Source organism: Erithacus rubecula, assembly GCF_903797595.1.
Source record: "Erithacus rubecula genome assembly, chromosome: 16".
NCBI classification, from domain to species: Eukaryota; Metazoa; Chordata; class Aves; order Passeriformes; family Muscicapidae; genus Erithacus; species Erithacus rubecula.
The window spans coordinates 17,561,722-17,588,708 of record NC_136668.1 but is presented as its reverse complement, the minus strand read 5'-3'; the positions used below and the strand labels follow the sequence as shown (position 1 = coordinate 17,588,708).

Here is a 26,987-nt window from a genome sequence, read left to right as displayed (position 1 = left end):
CCGCCGCCGTTGAGCCCCGCCGGGCCCGCCCCGCGGCCCGGCCCGCCCCGTTCCGCCCCGGCCGCGCCGTCCTGCCGGCGCAGCGGGGATGGCGGCGGACGGGCGGCGGGACGACGAGGAGCTGCCGGTGTACCTGGCGCGACCCGGCTCGGCGGCGGTGCCTCGTCAGAAGCGCGGGGGGCTCTTCTGCAGCGTCGAGGGCGCCTTCGAGAGCAAGACCCTGGACTTCGGGGCACTGCGTGTTGGGCAGCGCCGCGCCCCAGCGCCCGCCCGCCCTGGCCCCGACGCCGACCCTCCGCCCGCCGCCGTGCCTGGGCCCGGCCCGACCACCGACGGCCTGCGGGCCGCCTCCGGCGAGGAGCGGCTCCAGGACCCGGTCCCCGCGGACGGCAGGGTAGGAGCGGGCGGCGCGGCGGGGCCGGGCCGGGACCGGGGGCGGGCGGGGCTCGGCGCTCGGGGCTCGGGGCTCGGGGGCGGTGCGGGGCCGCGGGGGGGTCCCTGCGGGAGCCGCTGGAGCTGCTGCCGTGACTCCTCCGCCCCGGCCGTGCCCGGAGCGCGAGCGGTGTCACCGCGGCACCGGCAGAGCCAGAACCGCTGACCCGCTTTGCTGCGGGAGCTCTCCTCTACGAAGGAATACCTACTCTCGCGGCACCGAACGTGGAAAAAACCCAAAACCAGTGGGGATTTTGGAGCTGTTACTCCAAACCAGGCAGACCCTTATCTGCCATGGGCACAAACTAGAAGTACCACACCAGCAGCGGGGGCGGCACACTGATCTGAAAGTGACAATGGTGAAGGTATCACTAGGCACAAAGTTTCTCAACTTCTCACTTCACCGAAGTGAAAGTGATGAACTTACCTATCCAGCTCCGTAGTGTAGTCCTTCTGCTGGAGAGTGAGATGGCTTGCTGTGCTGGTTCTGGTCCTATTTGCATTAGCTTTTGGGCAAGAAGATGATGAGGTTAATAGTATTGAGTGAATATCTTGGTTAGGATTTTAGTGGTCCTGTGGTTCTTTTCTGCATCAGGCAAGTAAGGCTGTTTGCTGCTGTTGGTCAATAAGTTTGTCAGGGGCTGAACTTTTTAATAGCCATCTTAAGGTCACACTTTTTCAACAAAAAGTTTGCCTTGGACAAAGGCAAACACCCCCCCCCCCCCCCCCCCCCCCCAGTTTTTGGACATGGAATCAAAAATCACCTGCATCTTAGCGCAGAGAGGTGGAGTGGTTATCCTGGGGCTCCATTTGGGTCTGGAGTGCAAACTCTGATAAACAGCAGACATTTGTGATCTGGCCTAACCTCACCAGCTTTAGTGGAAACATGGCAGTGAACTATGGTAATTTGAGCTGTCTCAGTTTGAGGGAAAAGCATCAGGCTCTCCACTGTCTTGTGTAGGAATGTCTAGCTAGGCAATGCTTAATTTGAGCTTTCTTCATTGCACTTTGATTTCTTCAGCCTCTGTTTTTTGGTATCTTACTGGCATGCTTCTCAGTTCATGTTCTTGAGCTTTGCTCTGTTACAGCTGTTTTACAGAGTCAGGAACAAAATTAACATTATTCCTGTCAGTACCAACCTTGTCCACGTGGTTTAAGTTGCGGTTGCAGAACTGACCACTGCATTAACAATTTTATGCTGCTGCTTGTTGGAAAAGGAGCTGAAGCTCCCGACAGCCTGTCTGCATGCTTCACTGTGGGCTTTTCTTTATTAGCTGTGCCAAAAATTCAAAAAGAGCCTTGTTCCCTTTTAAGGTCTTATGTAGACCCTTATCTCCTGTGTTTTGTTGCTGAGGATTTCCTTCAGCAGTTCCTCTCTTCCTGATGATTTCTGCCACTGGATTTCTTCCTCTGAGGCCTTCAGCATCAGGAACCAAACCCGTTTTATCTGCACATCTTGCATAAGAGGGTGGGCAACTTCATACATGTATTCTTGTGTGTGCATGGCTAGAAGGAATTGTATGACTTGGTAGTGTGGCTTTCAAGCTTTGGGGTGGCCTAAAACAGGACAGTGCAATGGGAAATGAGCTGTGAACACTGAGCCCCATTGCCTGCATAGCCATGGGGAGTTTCGCCTGTGCTGGACTCTGCAGACTCAGGGCACACAAAGGCACTTTTGTCAAGGCAAATTGAACTTTGAATAATTTCACAGATTAAGAAACAGTGAGAAGGCTCAAGTCATCTACTCTTGCCCAAGTAACTTGTTTATTAGAGAAGCTGAAAGTAAGAGACTTGCCTGCACCCAGGGCAACAGACAGAGATCTATCTTCTAATTTTTGCAGTGAACAGTTTATTGGAAGTACAACAAACCAACACACCTTTTTCCTTTTTTTGTTATTTTTTCCTATAATGACATTAATTACAATCAAAGCACCAACGTTTCTTCAGGGAAACAACTGCAGTGAATGAATGCCTGGTGATAACGTGTAGTCATGCATAATACAGACCCAGGCACAGCTTTGTTTTGTCACAAAGTCTACTGGAGGGACAAAACCTGGGCTGTACATTGGGGGGCACTGAAATCATGGTGAGGATATAGCTCAGAGCAGGTGGGAGCTGTGCCTTTGCTGTGTCAGTGGGAGTTTGAGCTTTGCCAGTGGATTTAGGCAAAGTGACAGTCATTAGGGTAGGGCCAGGGGACTGCTGTGGAGGCTGTGGAGGCTGTGGCTGTGGGCAGCTGGGAGCAAGAGATGTGCCCTTCAGTGCTCTTTGCTACAAGCAGGAGGTGTTTCCCTGCTGCTGAGTTCTGCTGCAGCAAGGGTTGTTGTAGCATCACACTTAGGATTTGGAGGAGCAGCACTGGGGGCCAGATTCAGTGCTGATCTGGGCTATTCACAGAGACTGTTTTTAACAAGACTGGTTTAACTCAGTGCAGGTTTTCATCAGGAATAGCCAGTGTGGACTCTATCCTTCTGAAGTGTCCACAGTTTTCTTTGAGAGCTGTCATGCTTTCAAAGAGAGCAGATTACTATGTTCACTTTACTATCATGAAGTAAAAAGAGAGTTTCTCTGTGGGGCACAGACAGCACCTTCTTTGTTCCTGTGGCCAGGATGTTCATGGAAGGCTGATGATGCATGAGCAGGTGCTGGAGAGCCGCAGTACTGGGCATCTGCAGAGGCAGCAGGGCTTTGAGGAGCAGGGAAGGAGCCTTACACTTTGTGCCTGATGCCTGGGAAGGTCAACCAGAAGCCTGTGAAAGCCTCCTCCACGTTCCTGCTCACTGCTCAGCCTTTCAGAGAGCCTGTATTTTCACCCTTCTGTACAGTCACACAGGCAGGAGCACGTGCTGCTAACCCCCAGACACTTGGTCCTTCCTGCTGCATGGTTCTGCAGCTAAGTTGTCATTTCCAATGTGACTGGTTGTGGTCCCACAAACATGGGATTGTGGCTTCACCTCAGGGCAGCTCCACTGGCTGGGGAGGAAGGGAAAATGAGTGCAAGGGAAACCAGCAGGCAGTGAAAGCAGGCTGGGAGTTCATCCCCTGCACAAGACTGGCAGGAGCCAGGCCTTGGCTTTTTCTGGCAGTTAGCCAGTGTCACACACATCTGATTGTGTGATACCACTTAGATATCATACCCTGGAAATACAGGCAGAGCTGTCTCAAATGGAAGATGAAGCTTGGACTAACTTGATTCTCTCTTCGTTTTTCTGACACTTGTAAAGTGTGCTTCGACTTCAGGATTCAGTTTTTTGGTTTCCAATGCCAGTACAGCAGGAAAACCAAGCCAGTGGCAGTCTGTGCCTCATGAGGCAGCTTGGCACAACCTGAAGTTGCAGTTGTGCACTGCCTTTAGCAGTTTAAAGTCCTGAAATTGTGGAAGGGATCCTAAAGCACTTTGATAGCATTAATTCATCAACTCAATATCACCCTATTCAGCAACTGTGTTTTGGTTTTACTCGTTCTTTTTATAAGAGAATAATTTGGAGTTACATTATCTCTGTTACTTATACAAAGAATAGGAATGAATCCAACCCACTGAACTAGTTCCTACATATCAAATGCAACAGTTAAACTTTCATTACAATTCATGGAGTTGAATGCTAAATGTTCAGGTCTTTATGGAAAAAAATCCCACATATACGTGTTTATGTTTTTTAAGAAATCTGATGCCTGAAGCACAGCAATAAGAGTCAGTTCTTTGGCTGCTCGTGCTAGGACAGAGGTTATTGCCAGCACTTAAGCAAAACTGCTGAGTTTGTTATCCCACTCCCTGTTTAAGACAAATGTTGGATTCCATGGGAGTTATGCAGCAGGGCTAGATTTCCAGAGAAATGAGGGATTCAGTTGAAGAGTTCCTGCTTGCTGCAAAGAGCTTGTGTTTTACCATAGAACTTGTCCTAGCATGGAAGTAGTTAGATTTTTCAGTAGTGGCAGTAGTCCCTGGCTGTCCTGGTGGTCAAGGCTTTGGAAGTGGCTGGCCCCAGGGTGTGGGCAGTGCAGGGGAGCAGGAGTGGCCTCTGGGGTACCTGGCCACTGCAGCTGGGCACTGAGGCAGCAGGCCAGTCTTGAACTGCCTGGGTTTGATATGATGCTCTGAGTGTTATTTGGGCTGATGTGGTCTGGAAAACATCAGACTCTTCTCAGGACATGTTGGTCTTTATGGAATTTTTAAGTAGAAAAGAAACTGGGTTTTGAAGCCAGATACAAAACAGAAAGCCAGCCCCACACTGACACAGCCTGTTTTCAGCCTGCTTGAAGCAAATATTTCCAGGAACATGGCAGGGTATGCAGGAACTGTTCTGGGGGCACAGGACTTGCCACTTGGTGAAGGGATGGTGCCTCTGAGGTAACTTAACCCTGAAAATTCATCTGCTAGAGAAGCAGAGGGGGTGGTTTCATGCAGAGAATATATATGGGAAGAGGAGATTGTATGCATGGGGACAGGCTGGTCTGGCAAGTCTGCTGAACATTATGACATTTGAATCAGATAGTTCCATGACCGGTGATATTCACTGAATGCTGATTGTGCCTCTGTAAGAGTAACTGGTCACGGACACACAGAGCTGGTGGGATTTACTTTTTTCATTTTCACTAGAGCCAGGTCAGGAGCCTCCTGGTCCCCAGAGAGGAGGGTTGAGCAAGGCTGCTGAGCACTGGTGGGCCACAGTCAGAGCTGTGTTTATTTTGGTGCCAAAGTCCTTGCAGCAATGGGGGCCTTCTATTCTGTCTTCACATCACTGGTGCTCCTCATCCTGCTGCTCTCACTTGTGGCTGTCCACAAACACCTGGAGCATGAGGAGCTTTTGAGCTCTGAGGATTGCCATTTTAAGTGACTTTCAGATTGACCATGCTTCTCATAGAGGATATTTTGAAGCATGTGAGTAGCGCCTCACACACTGCACCTGGAAGAGATCCTATGGAAAAAGTTTTTTTCCGTTTTGAATGTTTTGGGCCCAGGGCAGGGTGTTTGACTGTATTTGTGTGAGTGTCACATAGCAACCAGGAAGCACATCTCTTCAAACCAGGGGTCTGAAGTCACTGTGGCTGGCCAGCATCCAGGGGGCTGATGCAAGCTTGGCTCTTGAAACTGTCCAAGTGTTGAAGTCAGCAGCATCTGCATAGCCATTTTTCTATTATTAACTAATTAATCGCTGCTCTTTCTGTTACTGAGTCTAGACAAAGTTAATGTGGCACCACCAGGCATGGTGATACTTGTAAACTTTCCAGAAAATGCATGAGTGAATTTTTGAGAGGTTTGGTGATAGGAGTTGAGGCTCCAGCCAGTCTGATTTCAGTAGGGACCTGTTCTTGGCTCATTGCAGTCCCGTGACAAGACCAGTGTGGTCTGGTACCTGATCTTCTCCCCACAGGCTTTTATTTGCAGAGGCTCTGGCACAGCACTGCTCCCCCATTCCCTGCCTGGTGCTTGCAGACATCCCGTGCCCATGGATCTGCCATGGAGGGGAAAGTTCCCAGCCATCTCTTGCTGACTGCAGGAGATGCTGGCTGGGGTGCAGCAGAATTGGATTTACAGCAATGTCCTTGCCAGGTGTGGCTGTAAGATTTTCCTAGTGGAGCTGGGAGCAGGGTGTGTAGGGGTTTCTTGCTGATGGTATTCAAAGCTCTGCACAAGGGTGGAGTCGCAGCTGGCCTGGAAGAGAAAAAAAGGTTCAGGGTCGTCGTGGTTCTTAGGACGTTCTGGCAGCACAGTGGACTGTGGCAAACAGGAAAGGGTAGATGAGTTTGTGGTACCCATTGTGGTACAGCTTTTGTTGGCACGGTCCTGGCCAGCTGTGGGCCAGCAGAGCCCTGCTTGTGGCCGCTCCCGGGGCTGTGCCGCGGGCTGGAGGCACAGACTGGACAGCCTTGGTGCCCGCGCCAGTGCTCGTTCGCGGTGCCCGTTCCGGTGTCCGTTCCCGGTGCCTGTTCCCGGTGCCAGTTCCCCGTGCTCGTTCCCGGTGCCCGTTCCCAGTCCCGGTGCCGCTTCCCGGTGCCCGTTCCCGGTGTCAGTGTCCGTTCCCCGTGCCGGTTCCCGATGTCTGTTCCAGTTCCCGGTGCCCGTTCCTGGTGCCCGTTCCCGTTCCCGGTGCCCGTTCCCGTTCCCGGTGTCAGTGCCCGTTCCCGGTGTCCGTTCCCGTTCCCGGTGCCCGTTCCGGTGCCCGTTCCCGGTGCCCATTCCCGGTGTCCGTTCCCAGTGTCAGTGCCCGTTCCCAGTGTCCGTTCCCGGTGTCCGTTCCCGTTCCCCGTGCCGGTTCCCGGTGTCAATGCCCGTTCCCGGTGTCCGTTCCCGGTGTCCGTTCCCTGTGCCCATTCCCGGTGCCCGTTCCCGTTCCCCGTGCCCGTTCCCGGTGTCCGTTCGCTGTGTCCATTCCCGGTGTCCGTTCCCGGTGCCCGTTGCGGTGCCAGTTCCCGGTGTCCCTTCCCCGTGCCCGTTCCCGGTGTCCGTTCCCGGTGTCCGTTCCCGGTTCCCGGTGCCCGCACCTGCCGGGCGGGGCGAGTTGGGCGCGCCCTGCGCGGGCCCGGGCGCCCCCTGGCGCTGGCGGGCGGCGCGGCGGGCGGGGCGGGGCCGGTGCCGTCCCGGTGCGGCGGGCGCGGGCTCGGGCTCGGTGTCGCCTTTGTGCGGAGCGGCGCGGAGGCAGAAGGGCGGCGGGTCGGGCCGGGCCGGAGCGGACCGCGCGGAGTCATGTCGTACCAGGGCAAGAAAAACATCCCGCGCATCACGGTGGGTGCGGCGGGCGGGCGGGCGGGGCGCCCCGCGGGGCGGGGGGAGAGCTCGGTGCCGGCGTTGCGGGTCGGGTCGGGTCGGAGCGGGGCGACGGCGGCGCGCAGACAAAGAGCGGTGCCCGGCAGTGCCCGGGGTTCCCGGGGCCGGGTGGTTGCTCCCGCAGGGCGCTCCCCGCTCCTCGGGCTCGCCGTGGCAGGTGCGGCGGTGCCGCCGCCGCGCTCGGGGACCCGCCCGGCCCGGAGAGGCGGCGGCTGCTTGCTCGGTCCCGGCGGTGCCGCTGCCCCGGGGGCTGCCCTGGTGGCTGCAGAGGGCAGCTCCTGGGAAGGCAGTCTGGGCTTTCCTCTTGTCGCCTTTTCGCTGGCTTCACTGGAGCTCCTGATTTTTTTGCCGAGGACAGCTCTGGCCCTCTGAAGATAAAGGAAAGGCAAAGCACTTGACTTCCATTATTCCTTTGCATGTGCAAATGTGAACGAAATGCTCTCAAAGAAGCACTAAGATCTTTACCACTGCAAAGTGAAATTCCTTTGTCAGCCTAGAGTTAGATGCTTTCACAAGCAATATTATGGCTTTACACATATTGCCTTTTCTGTATCCTTAAACCACATGGAGACACCCAATTGCTGATGCAGGTGGGATTTCTCCCATTCTCCGAGGCTTTTTCTTTATGATATGCTTTATCAATATGCAGGGCTTGTACCTGTTCCTCTGGGATCCAATGGCAGCTCTCTCCCCTCAGTGCAAACAAAATCTTCCAAGCTGCTTGATCCATCCATATTAAATCATTCCTTTTTTTCCTGAAGCTGAAAATGCTGCACTTCTGTCACCCAAGCAATGGGCAGGTTGGGCTTGCATTAAGGATGTATTGGAAAACTGGGTATTTGTACTTCCCAACAGCTATTGTTTCAACTGCCTAGTGTGTTTCTGGAGATGCAGGAACACTGCCTCCTGGTTCCTCTTGTACTGAGCAGTGCTGCAGTCAGTATTTGTAACTGATTTTTGCCAGTAACATCTGAAAAACCACAGTTTACCTATTGTATCTGTTTGCAGCAGTTTCTCATCTTTTCTAGGACAGCCATTTTAGTGGAGAGGCCAGGAGCATGTGGTGCATGTGTGAGATAAGTGTGAGATAAGTGTGAGATAAAATTCTGTGCAAATGATTCCCCACATGAGCTGTCCAAGCCTGGTCCAAAGCTGGTGTGCCAGCGTGGCAGGCGAGGTTGTATCCTTGGTGGAAGGCTGGGAGTGTCTGCCAGCCCCGCGGGGAGGGGAGGTTAGCCAAGGCTTTGGCTTGCTCACTGGTGGCTCCATCAGCTTGGTGTGGATGTGTGCTCTTCACTGTCCCGTGTTGTGCACCCTGCATCAGAGACCACTAAACACAGTATTACTTCTCACATGTGTGCTGATGCTAGGGTGCCCAGCTCAGGAGAGTAGGAATTTCAGATCTTGTGTGTCTGTTAAGAGACTTTTCATTGGTTCCTTTCATTTGGCTGTTTGGAAAGATAATCAGTGTTTCCCCTCTTGCTGCCCACAGGATGTTTTTCTGCAGAGAGATGTAAGACTAAAATATCTTGTCCTGATTTTACAAAATACCTGTTAATACAACTGTTGGCTGTATCAAAATTACTCAGTCTTTGTGCTTTGTCATAAAATCCTTCCCTAGGCCTGGTAGACTGGAGATCCTGTATTTTTTCTTGGTGTGAGCCATGCCCACCCTAATTCCCCTGCTGGAACCCACAAACGCCATCTCTGTGATGTCTCTGCCACCTGTAAAAATAAGGAGGTTGGGATGGCGTTGGCCTGTATGTTGTATCAGGTACATGTGGGGAGGAGAGCCTCAGTTACTGACTAGACAGATTTTGGTACACTGGTAGCTATCAGTATGTCATTTCTAAGCCACAGACTGTAGGGAATCACGGTGTAGCTAGCAGCTAACTATCTCTCCCTGTGACACTAACCAGGGATTCTTACATGCTGTTCTGTGGTACATTAGTAAGGAGAAAATATGAGCTTCTGATGAAACACCACTGCAATTAGTGTCTCTGCTTTTACAAGGGAAAAAAAAAACCAGTAAAACCATACACCTGCCTCTAATTATGCCCTAGAGTTTTATAAACCAGGTGAGCACTGTTCTTGGCTGGGTTCAGTAGCCTTCTGGAAGTGCTGCCTGCCTTTCTTTCTTTAGCAGCACTCTGAAAAATGTTGAGACCTACTGATACTTTGGGATCTCAAAATTATCAGGTGATTCTTAAGGGCATCAGGAGCAGAGTGTGGGCATGAGGGAATAGGTAATGTCTTTGAAAGCTTGATACCAGATGCAAACAGGCAGAGAAGCAGGGAGAGTTCTGCATAAATGCTTACCAGCACAGAGAGGTGTTGAGGGCTGGTGGTGAATCCAGCAGGTTTTGGCAGAGCTGTGCTGGAGGGAAAGCTCCAGACTTGGTCTCATGGGCACCCTGGTGCCTGCAGAAATGGATCCTCACAGAACGCCCCACAGCAGTGGCAGATGAGCTGTCTCTGTGTCTCAGGGGAGGCACAGTCAGCAGCGCAGTCGGTGCCTGCGCTCAGGCAGAGCCTGACCTCTCACACCTTCGCCCAGAGGCTGTGCTGGGCAGTGCCCGGGGCTCGGGCAGGGGCTTTTCCTTCTGCCCAGTGGCTGATGACACAGCCTGACGCTGGCTGGCACGAGCTGTGGTGGGTGTACAGAGGCACAGTGAGCCCTGATATGGGAACAGTGCATTAATTGTGGTCTGGAGCTGCTCTGGTAGCATGCGCTGCTGAACCCTGGCTATTAAATCAGATTCATTTCCTCATAACTGCTTAATTCTCTTCCTTCCTTCTTCCCCTGCGTCTTGACGCCTGGGCACACTCCTGAACCATGCCAGAGCCTGTAGGCGTGTCCTTTGGATTTTCCTTATTCAATTTAGTTGCATTTTTTCCTTGCAGTCGGTGGGTGGGTGCCGGTGCAGTCCCTGCACTGTCGGCTGGGCACGTTCTAGCAGTGTGTGATCTCTGGAATGGATGCCTTGTTTGTGCTTCAGCCACTGTGGGTCTCTCAATTTTGTGTACTGACGGAGTTAGCACTGAGCAGCCCTTCACATCTGCCACAGAAGGGCCTCTTGTGTGTGTGGAGCAGGCATATTTCTTGAGCTCATATTAACAGTTTATTCAGTAATTGTGAGACAGTCTGCTGCCCCTGTGCCGCCTGTGCCTGCCTCCCTTGGCTTCTTCTTGCCTGATGTGCAGGGAGGGGCAGGCCAGCACCAGTATTTGCTGATGCTCCACACTCCGGTGGGAGCCAGATCCCGGAGTTCGAGAAAGCAAGTTGGAGAGGAAAAGACAAAAAAAATGGAGGGCGGTTAGTGGTCTGGGCAGGGAGACTTTTTTTGTTCCCATGTGTGTGCTCAGGGTGCTCAGCCCCAGAGCTGGCGTCGCCCAGCATGTGCCCCATGGGGCGAGGTGAGCGCAGCTGTGCTCTGTGCCGGGTCTGGCACTGCCGGGCTGGCGCTCACCAGCTCTCCTTGTGCCCGGCTGCTCCCCAGAGCTGCCTGTCCCCAGCTCGCTGGCCAAGATCAACGTCTCGGGGTGCCGGTGTCGGGGTGCCGGGATCGGTGTACGGGGGTCGGGGTGCCGGTGTCGGGGTGCCGGGGCCGTGCGAGGAGCCCACGGCTGTTCCCAGCCGAGCTGCAGCAGCGCTGAGCGCGCCGCCGTTCCCCTCCTTTCCCCACCCAGTTCCTTTGTCTCGGCTGCATGTGGATGAGATTGCTGTAAAAACGCACGCGGGGCTCTGGGCTTGGGCTGCTGCCGGGATGCAGTATTCTTTGCATCCTTCTGTTGGCAGAAAGGAAGCCGCAGATTTCCACCACGGTGGCCTTACTTCAGAAATTGCCCCAAGGATGGCGGGGGGAGAGCAAACCCATTTCCCTGCAGAGCAATTCAGCACGGCAGAGCGTCGCAGGGCGAGGCTGGCGTGAGTCCTGCGATGGCTCCGCTCAGCGCTTGTCCAGGCTCAGGCTGTGGCAGGGGAGTGTACTTATGAGCTAAAACCTGGGCTGTGGGCAGCAGGGGTAACAGAGAGGAATGTAAGGTGTGAACAAGAGCTGAGCAGTTGCTGGAGGTGTTTTAAGCAGTCAGGTAGACAAGATGTTGTCTGGCACAGCCTGTGTCACCTTGAATCCATGGCAGGCAATACAGGATCAGCGGTTTGCCCCCGAAGTGCCTGCAGCTGCTCATGTGGACCTCTGCAGATGGAGGTCGGTAGAAGAGCAGGACCTCAGCCATCCCAGATGCTCTGGACAGGGTCTGTTCCCCACAGGACAGTGCCCATCCTCTCCCATCAGTGTATGCCGAGCTGTCTGCTCCAAAAGTGGCAATGCAGGAAGAGCATAAACACGATTATGGTTGGGGTGTTCTCTGTTGTCTGGCTGTGCTCCTTCAGAGAAGGCTGCTGGCCCCTTGGGTCAATAGAAAGGAGAACAGAGGAGATGGTAGATCATGAGACTGGAGTGCAGTCCAGTGCCTCTCCTGGTTTTTATATGGACCTGTGAAATGCCTCAGAAGCATTACCCTGAGTACAGCAGGAGAGTGACAGATTGCCAGCTGGGTGCCTGTCCTGTTGGTGGTCTTTGCAAGGTGGTAACAGAGGAGACTTATCTTCTTTAATGCAACTTACTTTACATGGTATCTGGATGAGATTTAAAGACCTGCCCTTTGTACAAACTTGCTCTGAGTGCTGGTGTGTGGCTTATGCTGCCTGCAGAGTTATGTGTGTAATGTCCTGGCATAGGAAGCTTTTGACTTCTCTCTATATTTTATGGAAGCGTATTTGCTTTGTCTCCAGTGACTCTCTCTTGTGCTCAGTCTGCCTCAGTGGTGTTTCTGGCAGCCCCCTCTCCCACTCAGAAACAGCTTTATGAGTGTGACATTTTCAATCCTTGCTCCTGTGCTGTTGTTTGGAGTGTTAGTGCAGGTCCAGTGACCTTTCTGCAGCATCAGTGGTTCAGGTGAGCAGTGGGAGAGTACAGAGTGCTGAGAATCATAAGATCATAATATACTGAGGGGTTGGATGGACCTTAAACCCCCTCTAGTGGGACCCCTCCCACTAGACCAGGTAGCTCAAGGACTTAACCAGCCTGGCTTTGAATACCATCAGGGTTGGGGCATCCATAACCTCCCTGGGCAGCCTGTTCCAGTGTCTAACCACCCTCTCAGTCACAAGTGAGGCATGTGTGTTATGTGCTACTGACAGCTGTGCTCTTCCCTTTTCAGAGTGATCGTCTCCTTATTAAAGGAGGGCGAATAGTCAATGATGACCAGTCATTCTATGCTGACATTTACATGGAGGATGGCCTCATAAAGTAAGTATGGGATTTCTATTATCTCCATCTCCCCTTAAACCAACTTCAGGTTGGGTGGTTATTGGCTTTCTGGGGCTATGGTCTGTGCCCAACTTGCCAGGCAGGAAAAATGGATAACCCTCTCTATTCAGAGGCTCAACTCTCTGCAGTGTGTGTAAGCACAGATGTGATTGTCTGATGTGTTTTGAGAGGAACTCCAGTGACTGGATTGCAGTCAGGCTTGTGGGATTGTTATACTGTCCATTGCACAGCAAAGTTGTGACTAATTGCACCAGGAACAAGGTTTATCTTTGGCTTTCTGTTTTTCTGTTAACCTTATTAGCATGAATGACCCCACACAGGATCCTGTTTGTTAGCACTAACAAGGACAGTGCTGTGCTGCAAGTCATCCGCATCCTTGAGATTTCCAGGAATTGCAGGGAAACCTCTGGGTTCCCCCAGCTTCTCCATGTATGTCTCAGAGCTGCAGGAATAGCTCCTTTGTGTAAAGGCATTCAAACTTGGCCAAAGGTATTGTGCTGGGGCCGGCTCCACACTGGGTGCAGTGAAAGAACCATGATAGTTCATAGCCCTCAGACTTGAAAAGGCATTTCTTGCTCAAATATCCAGCCTTCCTAGGGTGGTATATATTAAAAATCTAGCAGCAGATAAATACTTCAAGAAGTGTGATTGTATTTTTATCTGGTGGACAAGACCATTTTTGATTGACAACTGCTTGTACACAGGCAAGGATCAGAGCCAGCTTCAAGTGTTGCTGTTGTGCATGCTTACTGAGTATCCTTGGGCAAATCACTGAGCCTCAGCCTACACCCTGGAGGCCTCAGAATTTCACTTCTTACAAGTGAATTCTGCCAAGAATACAGTGAGCAATTAAAAACATTTAGTAATGGATTCATCTCTATCAAAGCGGTGGGAAGAGCTGCTGCTTATTGCTGTGAGGACAGTAAAGTGAGCAGTTTTGTCCACAGAATTTTTGTTACACTAGGGAAAAAAAACTGCAAAGCTTGAGTGAAGTGCAAAAATGAAATTTGTTTATCATTTTTACCTCCCCAGTGTGCCAAGGAGATCAGTAGTTTTCCACTACAACAAATTTATCTTTAATCTTGATTTATCAAGGAACACTGAGAAAGGCTTGATGAAAGTAGGATTTCTGAAGGAAGAGATTTGAAGGCTGAGATGAACCTATGGACTCATAAAAGGGTTGAGGGGCCAGGGGCTGAGCAAGGCAATGTTGAGGTTCAAGTGACATGGCCTGCAGGAGGGCTGGATACATCGAGTTGTGCTTGAAGAGGACAGGCTCCAGGGCACTGTAGTTGTGTATTAGATTACTAGTGGATTTATGCTGTGTGACCCTGCTGATAGCAAAGCTTGCTTCAGGGTCACAGAAGAGACAAGGTGAAAAGGGGGACCTGTGCATTTCTTGGGAAGACAGTGAGCCCAGAGCTTGCAGGTTGTGCCATGAGCCCAGCAGGCTGCAGCCAGTCAGGCTGGGCACTTGCTGAGCTATTTCACACTTCCAGGAGTCCCTTTACTCTTGGGACTTAGTGCTGTGTGCAGCATTGCAAGTCCCTGATAAGCCCTGAGCTGGCCTAGCAGCTGTGGCATTACAGTGGAAATCATCTTTCTCTGTAAATAAGCTCCAACTTGAGCCTTACTTAAGGTGGGCAGAAGGGTGGGAGACAGGAGAGATTAGGGGTGCAGCTCACTTGGAAGCAGGGCTGGTGCTGGGTTTGGGGAGCATGCAGCCTGGGTGAGCATCAGGAAATGCATGCCGGAGCTGTTTGGTGTGAGGTGTCCCAGGCAGGTTTTCACCCACGCTGCAGAGATCACCATCAGACCAGTCCCCGTGCCCTCCCCAGTGCCTGCCCCTGGCAGCAGTGTCATCCAAGTACGCCCAGGGAGCTGGACAGATGGCAGCCACCCCTGCCCTAAGCACAGCGTGGCTGTCAGCAGCCCAGACAGTCCTGCACATCGCTGCAGTGGAGCGATTCTGCTCCAGCAGGACCAGCTCTGGGAGCAGGCAGAGTGGGTGTTGCTGCTGGCAGGAGGCTGCCCTGGCATCCCTGGCTGAGCTGTTCAGAGATTTTGTTGTGGCTGGTTTTCCTTTGTCTGAGTATCTTGGTGTGATCCCATCAGGCAGATCGGAGACAACCTGATCGTTCCTGGAGGGGTCAAAACCATAGAAGCCAATGGGAAGATGGTGATCCCTGGAGGAATTGATGTCCACACTCGCCTGCAGATGCCGTACAAGGGAATGACTGCTGTGGATGATTTCTTCCAAGGAACAAAAGCAGCTCTGGCTGGTGGAACCACCATGATTAGTAAGTGCAGCAGGCACGGCCTGTGCATGACACCGTCCAGCACTCCTGCAAGATCATCTGGTTCTTTTTTCTGTGCTTTTCTCAGTCTTCTGTGTTTTCAAAATCCATGACAGTGTGTTCATATTTTCTGTGATCTTTGTCAGTGCAGTCCAGGGAGTAAGGATTGGGATGAATCTTTGTATCCTTAGTAATGGTGAAGTGACAGGAGATGTGCATAGGAGCCCTTGCCCTTGGAGAGCCTGTGTTTCGCAGTGCTTGTCTGCAGCCACTGTTGCCCCTGAGACCCTCAAAAAGGAACAATGGCATAACTTCTCTGTTAAATAACAGTAGGACAGCATGGTGCTCAGATGGCTCTGAGCAGAGGAACAGAGCAGTGTGTTGGCATTCCACACTGCTTGAAAACGAACAGTGCTAACGAAAAAGGAAAGGGAATGCTGAGGTCCTTCCCTGGAGGATGCTATGGCTCTGCACTGGTTTGAGGTCAAGGTTGCCCTGTGCAGTGGTTATAGCTGTGTGCACTGCAGGGTTTCTTGGGGTGCAGCAGCAAGTGTTGATCCTTCCAATAAAGGGCTGGGTTCCTTGTCCTCCCCTGTTTTTCCTTCCTCTGTGCCAAAAAAATATGTTTTGTGAAATGGTCTGTGGCAAGGCGTGGAGATTCCATGTGGAGCAATGAAAGGTACATTAGTGTTGCAGTGTAGGAGGAGGCTCTGTGCTAATGGGATGAGAGTGGGGATGGGGAAAGACAAGGCTCTCCAACTTCTGCCCAGATTCTTAGCAGAAGCATGTAAAAAACCTGGTCCTGTGCCAGAGGCCATTAAGCAAAGGCTCTGTGCACTTCCCTGCCGATAAATGCGCTTGAGGGGGCAGGGTATGTTGTGAAGGTGACAGGATCCTCGCGGGAGCAGCCTGGGGCTGTGGGGCGGTTGAGGGAGCAGCCTGGGGTGCCAGGCCATGCCGGGGAGTCCCTGGCCCGGGCCGTGCCGGGGTGTCCCTGGCCGAGGCCGTGCCGGGGAGTCCCTGGCCCGGGCCGTGCCGGGGTGTCCCTGGCCCGGGCCGTGCCGGGGAGTCCCTGGCCGAGGCCGTGCCAGGGTCCCTGGCCCGGGCCGTGCCGGGGAGTCCCTGGCCCGGGCCGTGCCGGGGAGTCCCTGGCCGAGGCCGTGCCAGGGTCCCTGGCCCGGGCCGTGCCGGGGTGTCCCTGGCCCGGGCCGTGCCGGGGTGTCCCTGGCCCGGGCCGTGCCGGGGAGTCCCTGGCCCGGGCCGTGCCGGGGAGTCCCTGGCCCGGGCCGTGCCGGGGTCCATGGCCCAGGCCGTGCCGTGCTGTCCCCGCAGTGGATCATGTGGTGCCCGAGCCCGAGGGCAGCCTGGCCGAGGCGCTGGAGCGCTGGCGGGAGTGGGCGGACGGCAAGGCCTGCTGCGACTACGGCCTGCACGTGGACATCCCGCGCTGGAGCCCGCGCGTCCGGCAGGAGCTGCTCGCCCTGCTCCAGGACAAAGGTTGGTCCCTGCGCTGCGGCCGGCCCCGGCCAGCTGTCCCTGCAAGCGAGGGCAGTGCCTGCGCTCTTGGGCCCCGTGGACGCTCAGCTACGGCCGTGCCCCGTGGGGCGGCTGCTGGGGAGGGTGCAGAGCAGGCACGGAACCGACCCAGCCGGTCCCTCTGTCTTCTCTGCCCTGCCCAGGTGTGAACTCCTTCATGGTGTACATGGCCTACAAGGATCTGTACCAGATGTCCAACACTGAGGTGAGAGCCCCTGCCTGGCCGTGGTTGTGCTGGCTCGGGGGCGGCAGCTGCGGTGGGCGTGGGGCAGCCGGTGAGGCTGGTGGCTGCTGCCCTTGGCCTGGCCTTGCTGCTCCTCTGCCGCCCTGGCTGCCTGTGCAGGGCTGCCCCAGGCTGTGCTCTGGGCTGCGGGCAGAGGCACGGCTGCTGTGGGAGCCGCCAAGAGCCTCTGCTGCCGACAGCATCCTTCCGAGAGCTGGTCCCTGCACGGCCAGAGTGCTGCCTGGCGTGGCTGCCCTGGGTCCTGCTGCTGCCAGGGCCAAGGGAAACCTGCTCACTAATCATTGCTTCTTGTCTCTCTTCTAGCTTTATGAGATATTCACCTGCCTGGCAGAGCTGGGTGCCATAGCTCAAGTTCATGCAGAAAATGGGGATATAATTGCACAGGTAACAGTATTTCTAGCATGCAAGAACTGAACATCTCTGTCAGACTGATGTGGTGTGGGACATTAGCAAAATGGCTCTGAAGCCAGGCATCTTGTGCAAGGTGATATCCTTGCTCTTCAGCAACAATGTCAAAGTTAGCAAGATTATTTGTTGTGATTACATTGTGCATAAGTGAGTCTGATATAGTGCATTAGCAATTACCTAAATGGAATTGAGTGTCCATCAAGTATGATATTTTCTCTGCAGCTGTCTTCAGTGTGGAGAGGCAGAGACTTCTGCCTAGCACATAACAAGCCAGGAGAGGTAAAGTCCATTGAGGACTGCCTTGGCAAGAGTGGTTTTCTCCCTGTAAGCAAACAGGAGGCTAATGAAGCTGGATTGGCAAGGCAGGTGTTCTGAGGGATGTGGTTTAGTGATCAAGTGGGTAGTGTGTGTGTTGGCCTGTTGTGTTGTAATTGGTGCTGAGTGGCAGAAGGTCCAAATGTTTTCATTCTCATTAAGACACAGAAGACATTGCTCAGTTAAGTTCTACAGCTATTTGTTTTTTTTTTCTCTTTTTTGTTCTTGGGAGTTGAAGGAGCATGAACCAAGAGATCATTCTTGGAGCATCTTTTCAGACAAGAATCAGTTTTTGTTTGGACTTTTAGAGCCACAGTTGGATGGCTCCTTCACACAAAAACTGAGTGGTCAGAGGAGTTGTATTAGCCAGAGCTTATTTCTACTTTAGCACCTGCCTAATCATAAAATGCCCCAAAATTACTAATTTGTAGCATTTCACAGACCTGGGAATTGGAGAGGAGGGGAATTTTGTAGCCCATTTTTGTCTCACATTGTGCTTGTTTCATTGAAGAGGTTTAAATCAGTACTTGCCCTCCCATTTCCTCATTTCTCTTCCAAATCCCCTGAGGGAACATCAGCCTCTCACCATACCTGATGGTCCCACAGGCCATAGGATGTTGATAGTCCTGAGGGAAGGACTTAGCACAGATGGGATATGCTTTTTTGGTTGATAGCTTCAATCCTGTAATATCCCTGTGTTCTTTTGATGTCCTAGGAACAAGCCAGGATGTTGGAGATGGGAATAACAGGCCCTGAAGGCCACGTGCTGAGCAGACCTGAGGAGGTAAGGTGCAGAGGACAGTCCAGCCTTGCTTCACTGAAGAGTTTTCCCAGGCACAGTAGGGCTCAACGTGTTTAGTGTGGCCAGGCAAGCATTGGCAGTGTGTATGTCCAGGGGTATCTGTTTATACAGCCCTGCTGGCTTTTTCATCATCAGCCCAGGAAAGAGCAAGGTGCATGTTTGTGACAGACATTTCTCAGTCTTGCTTGTGTTGCCCAGCAGAGGCAGAAGCCCTTGCTCTGAGTCTCAGAGAGGAATCAATGAATCAAGGGGTCTGCATGGCTGTAGCAGCCTTTGAGGCTGCACTGGGGGCAGTTGTCTTACATGGGTGATTCCACAGGTCTGAGAAGCCTAAGAAGAATCTAATGACTAGTTTTAGTTTCTCTGAGAATTCACTGTTTCCATCTAAGTGCAAACAGATTCCAGCCTCTTCCTGCTTTATATCTGCTTAGTGTCTAAAGTGTGTTTCAGAGTCAGATGGAAGGAGGAGTGGGAGGGAAAGAGAAGGGGAATTCCCTGGTTACAAATCATTGTCAGAACACTAACGAGATTACTTCTAAATTTAGCTTGCAGAGATTTTTCTGTTTGGTCCATTAATATGAGCTGAGTCTAATTTTAGATAGGTTTCCTTCACATAACTCCCTGCTGAGAGGTGCTTGACTTCCCACAGCATGTGAAAGAAGAAAACAATAGGAATTTGGTACAATAGCAAAGTTGAGCCGGGAAGCACAGGGACAGATTTGTACTTCAGGGCCTGCTGAAATAAAATCAGTTGGCCTAAATCAAAAGTGTAGAAAGTTGACTGTATTTGGGCTAGTAACAACATAAATGGCCTAGTGTAATAACAGTACTTTACTCTCTTGGAAATACAAGAGTGTAAAGCATTTTCCTGTACAGGGAAGAGTCTCAGTGTCAAACACAGAGAGTTCAGAGTTCCTCTTATTTTTATGACTCTAACTTTTTGCCACTAGTTGGCAAGCTAAGGTGCAATTATGGGATGTTGTGGTTGTGCCCATATTTGAGAACTGTCCTGTTACCATAAGCAGTGCAGGTCTCATCCAAAGCAAATAAAACATTAAGTGTTTGATCTTGAAATGCCATTAAAGTATAAAGCAACTGAGAATAGTTCAAGGCTGTAGATATTATCTGTTCAGCCAAATTCAGATCTCATTGCCTTTGAAAATAAATAGTGTCCTTCTTCCAGAACAATGTCTACCCGGGAAAATTCTAGCTGGAGCACAAATGACCCCACAAAGCCTGCAGGCAGATGGCAAAGTGTTAGGAGAGTGATCTGTGGCTGCATGGGTCTTCTCTGTCCTCGAGGAACCTCAGTGGGGGTTAAAGACTTGTTCTTCTATCAGGTGATGGTGTGACTTGGTAGGGCAGGATGATGCTGCTCCAGATTGTAACCTGCGGTGAGGGGTATTCAATGATGGCTGTTTGCTCTTGTCCACATGTTAAACCCCATCAAGTGCTACAGCACATAAGTATGGTGATAAAAAATGGCTTCTTGCTTAAATTTCTATTTAAAGAGTCTTTAAGAAGAGAAAAACCTATTTTCACTGTACAGCAAATAGATCTGCGGAAGTCTGAGAGGCGTAGGAGTGCATGTGTGCCTGGATGCAGTGCTCTGCTTCTCTGCCCTGGGGCATTTTGGCTGGCATGGTCCCAGGCCTTGCCCTGAGGGCTGGATCATTGTGTCTTTTTAAGGCTTCTGTTTTGAACTTTCTCAAGCGAGCACTTGAAGCCAAATTGCAGAGCAAACACTTGGACAACTCTGGGATTGAGCTCAGGCTGATGTAATAGTCCAAAGATATCCCTCCTGGTGGAAATGTCCCTGCACTGACAGCAGCACAGTGACAGCAGCAGGCTGGGGCAAGCAGCAGCTGCCCTGCAGGATGGCCCCAGTGCCTGCCAGCCTGCAGCCCTCTGCAGCCTGCCTCGGGCTGCCAGGGCACATCTGGCCACACCTGCTGCAGCCTGGGACAGCCTGGAGCAAGGGAGTGCTGTGGAAGGCTGGGCCTTCCTCCTGCCTGGCATCAGCCTGCAGGCTGTGCTGGCAGGCTGGGCAGCAGTCCCTGGGCTCCTGGGCTGTCAGGAGAGCTGGAAGCAGGCAGTGGAGAAAACAGCAGGTGCAGCTCTGCTGCCCCCAGGGCAGGGTTCAGGCAGTGCTGCTGTGCCAGGCATTGTGTTACTGTCACCTGCCTTTGGGCCAGGCCCTGGGGAGACAGAGGCTTCCCCCTCAGGTGTCCCTGATTAAACTGCCCTGGGGGAGTCAAGGGTAAAAGTGAGGGCACAGGGCATCCACAGCGATCAGTGGTGTGCACAGGGGCTCCTCCCTGGCCAGCCAGGGCTCCTCTGCAGCTGTGTGCCATCCTCTCTTGCAGCTGGAAGCAGAAGCTGTCTTCAGGGCCATCACTATTGCCAGCCAGACCAACTGTCCTCTCTACGTGACTAAAGTGATGAGCAAAAGTGCTGCTGACCTCATCTCACAAGCCCGAAAGAAAGGTGAGTGGCAGCTGGTGCTGCACTCAGCCCTGCCACTGCCACCAGGATGCTGGATTGTGTGGTCCCTGTGTCCTCTTGGTGGTTTTGCCAAGGTCAGCGCTGTGCTTCAAGTGCTGTCCAGTGCTTCCTCTTCTGCCAGGGAGCAGTTAGCTTAGGAGTTTCCTGACTTGTGAAGGGCAGGGTGACACTGCAGTAGGCCACATGGAGCCACCTCCTGTTGTCAGTCAGGTAACATCAGTATGTGGGGCACAGAGAGGAGCAGTGCTTTAAACACCACCGTTTGTCTGCAGCTGTGAAAGGCTCAGTGTGGATACTTGTTCAATGCATGTGGGTTGAGCTGCTGCATATAGCTCTGGCCTCCTTTGAAGTGCTGGCCCCTTGGAGGTGCTTAGGTGCCTTTTCAGGTGGCTGGGGGCTCATTTGTCAGTGGTGGTAGAGCAGGGATGCTCCACAAGTGTGGGCATGTATACAGAGCTCTGTTCAGTAGACTCTGTGCCCCTGCCCCAGGAGCTGAGAAGGAGGGTTCTGGTGCTCAAGGATTTGTGCCCTTGAGCAGGAGGAGCCTGTGGTGATGTCAGGATCTGGGTGTTCTCAGGACATGGCAGGCTGCTGGTAGCACTGTGGAGCAGAGTATGACACCAGGCTCCACTGAAGCACTGTTCTTTCTGTGCCCTTCTCCAGGCATTGTGGTGTTTGGTGAGCCCATCACGGCCAGTCTGGGGACTGATGGAACACACTACTGGAGCAAGAACTGGGCCAAAGCTGCAGCATTTGTGGTCTCTCCACCACTGAGCCCAGACCCAACCACTCCTGACTACATTAACTCCCTCCTGGCCAGGTGAGTCACAGCTCTGCTGGGGGTGCTGCTGGGGGAACGTGGACTCTGGATAGGAAATAAAGAGGTTAGTCCAACCTGAACCACTTCACTGTAGGCATGTAATGAACTGAGCAGTGAAAAGGGTCTGACTCCAAGCCATGTTGGTTTATCCTTGAGTGGAGATAGGATGCCATAAGCTTAACAACACTAGTGAGGAAAATACCAGTAGTCATGTACCATTTTTAAATGCCCTGAAGAAGACAAAGAAATGAGGACAAGCTAACACAGACTTGTCAATTGAATGATTTTCCAATCTGGAGAAGTGGGGAATGGCTGCCTGGTTTGGGATGCTGCAGGATGCTGCACCAACATGGAGAGCATTGCAGGTTTCACAGGCTAGTGGGGACCCCAGTCAAATACAAAGCAGATGTATTCACACACCTATACAGGTAAGCAGTAGCAGAGCCTGCAGAGTGCAGGAGGCCTTCAGGAGCAGCTCCTGCACACCTGGCTGGGATGGCAGGTTGTTTTTTCATCCTGAAGGCAAGATGGTAAAGAAAGCATTTGTTTAAAACAAAGACAAACAAGAAAAGCACTTCAGCAATATGCTGTGACCTTTCCCAGCTACACTCCATCCTCTCAGTGGCAGGGCCAGGGCAGCAGGACACTGCACACCCCTGGCCCTGCCTGCTTGCCACGTGTCCATTGCACACCACTGCCAGCCTGTGTTTGTACATCCAGTTGTGCACGTGCTGCCTGTTCTGTTAGCCAGGGGATGGCTGACCTGAGGGGTTGTAAATGGAATTGTCCTTTGAGGTAATGCTGGAAACATCTGTACCAAGATGAGCAAGGGATGAGCAGTCACTAAGAGGTGTCTCCAGCAGGGTGTGTTAGGATAAACCTGAGCTGTGCCAGAGTGGAGATGCTGTGTCTGGGTGTAAGAGAAGTGCCAGTGCATTTGCAATCTGAGTAAGCAGCTCACCCTGCATTTTGCTGTGGTCAATGAACAAGGAATGCCTCAGCACATACTGGATGTGTGATATAGGTGCAGGTCTTAACAACTGGCAGGGAAATGTAACCCCTGCTCCCAACTGCTTTTCTAATCCTTACCTTCCACTTCCAGTTTACCCCAGACTTCAAAGAAGACACAAGCAATTCTTGGTCCCTGCAGCTCGTGTCTGTCCTGACACCTTTGCCATACCATTTTCTGTGAGGCTGCAGCAGGGGGAGACACCATGAGGTTGCAGCTGGGCTGGATGGCTTGTCTCCAGCAGAAAGCATGTTGTGTCATCATTCTGGGCCTCTGTCTGTACAGACATATGGCAGAAATTATCAGAGGAAGGTGGAGATTACCAGTGGATTAGGGCTTTGCAGCCTCAAGGAGAGTCACAGTGTCTGCACTGTCCAGATGCTTGAGGCCCCTTGCCTCATACAGGCAGTGCTGGGAGCTGGCCTGCCTTGCTCTGCTTCCTTTTGCCTGACAGCAGTCACTTTCCAACAGCTGCCTGTCCAGTGTTACCTGAGCAGCACTTGGGTGACTTCCAGGGAGCCATGGACAACTCCTCAGTCCTGCCTGCTCCTGAGCCCTGACTTGTCTGTGGGCAGCTCGCTGGCTCTTCCTCTTGCTAGGAACTCCTAGGCAAGGGGAGGGGTCAGGGCATCTCACCTGCCCAGGTACCCTTTGGGCAGAGGGTGAAGAGGCCTCAGTGAAGCATTTCTGGGCTTCCTGCAGGGAGCTGCTTCTGGGCAGTCCCAGCTCCCCCATCCCACTGCAGCAGGCTGTCAGGGGTGGGGGAGGACTGTGCCAGCCCTCATCATGCAGGAGCTGGCACACCATGCAAGGGCTGGCTTGTGGGACCAGGGGACAGTCCTGGAGCAGGGAGGCCTGCTCCTCCCCGTGTGACAGAAGAGCTCTCTGAAGCAGACCTGACAAACTGCCAGAAATGGAATCTGGTATGAAAGGACACCTTCTGGTGCGATACAAAGAACACCCTGTTCCCTAGGAGCTGAGCTGTTGACTTTCCCTTTGTACAGGGTGCTGTCCATGCTCAGGTGGGTAGCACAGTGTGGCAGAGGTCTCTGGCCCCCGGGGGCTGGGTCAGGTGAAGTCTTCAGGCTGAGGGACTGTGGAAATGTGGGTGCAGAGTCAAAAAAACTGGGCTGGGGGCTGCCCGTGGCCAGAGGAAACCCATATCCCTCATGTCTCTGTTGCTGTCTGACTGCAAGATGACTGACAGTGGGTTTGTTCCACCCCTCAGTGGTGATCTGCAGGTGTCGGGGAGTGCTCACTGCACCTTCAGCACTGCACAGAAAGCCATTGGGAAAGACAACTTCACAGCAATCCCAGAAGGAACCAATGGCATTGAGGAACGAATGTCTGTCATCTGGGACAAGGCAGTGGTGAGTCCCACCAGGGAAGGGGCAGAGTGGCAGAGGTGGTTGCTGCTGCCCCACAGGGCTGGGCACCCAGCTTCTTCCCTCTCTGGCTTTGAGAGTCAAATCAAGCTGGAGCAGGAGAGGTGGCTGTCACAGGCTTGGGGTGAACATCCAGAAGCTGTACCTGTGCCCCCAGGTGTTGGTCTGCCTGGCACTAGTTAGTAAGATCAGCCTCAGAACCTTGGGCCCAGCCAGCCAGCACCTTCTGTGGGAGTGAGGATGGTGCTTCTCAGGGCTCTTACTCACCCTTTCCCCATAGAAGGACTTAGTTCTCATTGTGTGTGAGCAGGCCACTGGAAAGATGGATGAAAACCAGTTTGTGGCTGTGACGAGCACTAATGCTGCCAAAATCTTCAACCTGTATCCACGAAAAGGGAGAATAGCAGTGGGCTCGGACAGTGATCTGGTTATATGGGACCCTGATGCAGTGAAGATCGTCACAGCAAAAACCCATCAGTCTGTAAGTGCTCTGCTCATCTGTGTGAACACTGGAGGTGGGGGTCTGAGTTGTTTTGTAGACAGGTTTCCTGGCTGCTGGAGATTGGTACTGTCCTGCTTGGCTCTGAGGAGGAGTGGCTTAGCTCAGGCTCCAGGCAGTGCCTGTTGAGACTGTGGGTTGAATCTCCAGGAGCCCTAGGGCTCACGGGGCTTTTTTCACCCTGCTTGAGTATTTTTCTGACCCTGGCCTATGCAGGTGTAAAGACACACATTTCTCCTTACCTTGGTTCCTCTCCCAGGCACAAATATTTTTCCTGGTTTTGCCACAGTGTTTTATTCATGCCTTACCTCAAGCCTACATAATGCCTTTGTCTGCTCTTGGAGTTCTTCCTCACACTGAGCTTCAAAGCAGCAGGTCCTGGTTCATGCTGGGAGCCCTGGTGGCTTTTACTGTGATGGGCTGGTGATCTGCAGGAGGCCTGTGGGCAGGCAGGGCTGTTAAAGGTGTCTTCTGCCTGCACTGGTGACTCCACAGTGAGGTGTGTGGCTGCCCCAGCCTGAGTGGGCAGGCAGTGCTCTTGTCCTTCCTGACCATCATCCTGTGCCTGCTGCAGGTGGCTGAATACAACATCTTTGAGGGGATGGAGCTCCGTGGGGCTCCGGTGGTTGTCATCTGCCAGGGGAAGATCATGCTGGAGGATGGGAACCTGCACGTGACCCAGGGCGCCGGGCGGTTCCTGCCCTGCAGCCCTTTCCCTGACTACGTCTACAAGCGCATCAAAGCCAGGAGGAAGGTGAGGAGATGGGGGTGCCAGGAGACAGAGCTGCCATACTGTTAGCCCAAATTGCCCTCAGTAACTGGTTGGTTTTCCTTTGCTGTTCTTGGTGGGTCCTGTAAGCGGTGCTGCAAACTGCTGGTGTATTTTGAATGTACAGAAGACCTGAGGCTTGGATAGGGAGCCCTTTGTGTTAGTGGTGTGCCGTGGTGGAGGCAGATGCTCCTCAGGGTTACAGTCCTCATCCTGTCCTGCTACAGCAGGAGTCTGGAGGGAAGTGCTGTTTAAAATGAAGAGCTTGGCCAAAATTGCCTTCTCCTCCCCCATTTGTGCAGCATAAACCCCATCTGGGTGACAGCCTGTTCCACTGGCTCTGCACACCTTACAGGGCAGTGGGGCTGGGCCAAGCCTCAGTGCTGCAGGACTTGGGGTGCATGGCAGTGTGAGATCCTTCTGCAGGGTGACTGAGGAGCTGATGTTCCCTGGGCTCAGAGAAGTGTCACTGTCCTTTCTCTCTGGTGACAGATGGCAGAGATGCATGCTGTGCCCCGGGGCTTGTATGACGGGCCCGTGTTTGACCTGACCACCACCCCCAAGGGGGGCACCCCTGCGGGGTCAACCAGGGGGTCCCCCACACGTCAGACACCACCCATCAGGAATCTCCATCAGTCTGGATTCAGCCTGTCAGGTGAGCATGTGTTGGCTGGGCTGGAGGGGGCAGAGCCCCTGGCCATGTGTCCCTGTCCTGGCCTGGGGCTGGGGGCAGTTAGAGGTGGCAGGGTAAGGTGAGCACAAGAGTGGATCATGGCAGGGCAAGACCTGTGTGTCCCTTAAAGGATGTGGCTGGAGCTGCTCCTTGCAGTAAAAGCCAGGCAGACTGGAGGCCAGCACAGCATCCCCTGCTGTTCTTGCTGCACGGGTTTGTTCACAAAGCATCTGCAGAGACTTCCAAGCGGCTGTCAGGGCTGCTGCGGTTTGGAGAGGGAGCAGGTTGTAGTAGACAGCCTCTGGAGGCTTTGGCAAGACTCCAGCTGCCTGACTGCTCAGTCCTGTGAAGAAGACACTCTGAACTTTGGTTTCCCCATTCCCTTGCTCCTTCCTTCGTGTGCCAGGTACCCAGGTTGACGAAGGCATGCGCTCAGCCAGCAAGCGCATTGTGGCACCCCCAGGCGGCCGCTCCAACATCACCTCCCTGAGCTAAGTGTCCCAGCTGAGGAGGAAACAAAATCCCTGTTCAAGCAAAGGAAGAAAAATGGTGCATTGGTGTTGAAGAATGAAAAGAAATAAACCTGTTCTGAAGAATCAATAAGCCTCAAGCCTTATGTTTCACAAATGCTACTTGCTACCTAGCTTTAAAGATGTTGCTTCATTTTGTTTTTGCATAGCCTTAAAGTTCCGTTGTTACTGTTGTGGGTTTGGTTGGGTTGTGTTTTGCTCTTCCTCTCTGTATGCATGCTGCTCGGACAGGTTGCTCGGTTCGGTGTTGTTGGTGTTGAACGTGTGTGGGATGCCGTGGTGTGGGACAGTGGCAGTGGCCCACAGGCCAGCCTGGCCAGGCAGGTGAGGGGCAGGGTCTGGCCGGGGGCAGGATGTCAGATGGGGAGGGCAGGTGCACTGAGCTCGTAGGGAAAGGTGGGTCTGTCACATTCATCTCCTTCATCTCCGCCCGATGCTCTGGCGTTCCATCACGAGGCCTGTGGGGGAGCTCGAATCATCTCTCTAACAGCTGTCACAGCACCTTGTGTAAGGAGTTTTACTACTTTGTACACTTTATTAAAAAAAAAGTTGTTCCTTCAAACAACTCATGTTGTCAGCTGTCTCTTCTCTTCCTCAGGCTGCTGATGCTTGGCAGGGGCAGTGCCCAGCTGCCCCTGCAGGGAGCTGGGCTGGTGTGGCA

General features: G+C 53.0%; 1 protein-coding gene across 3 annotated transcripts; it reads left to right on the top strand.

Annotated features, from left to right (window-relative positions):
• Positions 1 to 29: 29 nt before the first annotated feature.
• DPYSL3 (dihydropyrimidinase like 3) lies at positions 30 to 26,892 on the top strand. Of its 3 annotated transcripts, none has more exons than XM_079319728.1 (14): positions 30 to 394; positions 12,425 to 12,513; positions 14,650 to 14,834; positions 16,164 to 16,328; positions 16,511 to 16,572; positions 16,915 to 16,995; positions 18,050 to 18,118; positions 20,503 to 20,623; positions 21,305 to 21,461; positions 23,699 to 23,840; positions 24,166 to 24,336; positions 24,929 to 25,108; positions 25,616 to 25,778; positions 26,203 to 26,892. In XM_079319728.1, the coding sequence occupies exons 1-14, from the start codon at positions 89 to 91 to the stop codon at positions 26,289 to 26,291; spliced, it is 1,980 nt and encodes a 659-aa protein (XP_079175854.1). In that variant the 5' UTR covers positions 30 to 88; the 3' UTR covers positions 26,292 to 26,892. The 3 variants fall into 3 exon arrangements, with proteins under 3 accessions (XP_079175854.1, XP_079175856.1, XP_079175855.1); XM_079319730.1 differs by lacking the exon at positions 30 to 394 and adding an exon at positions 6,996 to 7,156; XM_079319729.1 differs by lacking the exon at positions 30 to 394 and adding an exon at positions 9,341 to 9,397.
• Positions 26,893 to 26,987: the final 95 nt, after the last annotated feature.

Coding starts and splice junctions, on each gene's coding strand:
- DPYSL3 (XM_079319728.1), top strand. CDS start 89: ATGGCGGCGGACGGGCGGCGGGACGACGAGGAGCTGCCGGTGTACCTG. Junction 16,996..18,049: donor ATGGGGATATAATTGCACAG/GTAACAGTATTT, acceptor TTGATGTCCTAG/GAACAAGCCAGGATGTTGGA. Junction 18,119..20,502: donor TGCTGAGCAGACCTGAGGAG/GTAAGGTGCAGA, acceptor CCTCTCTTGCAG/CTGGAAGCAGAAGCTGTCTT.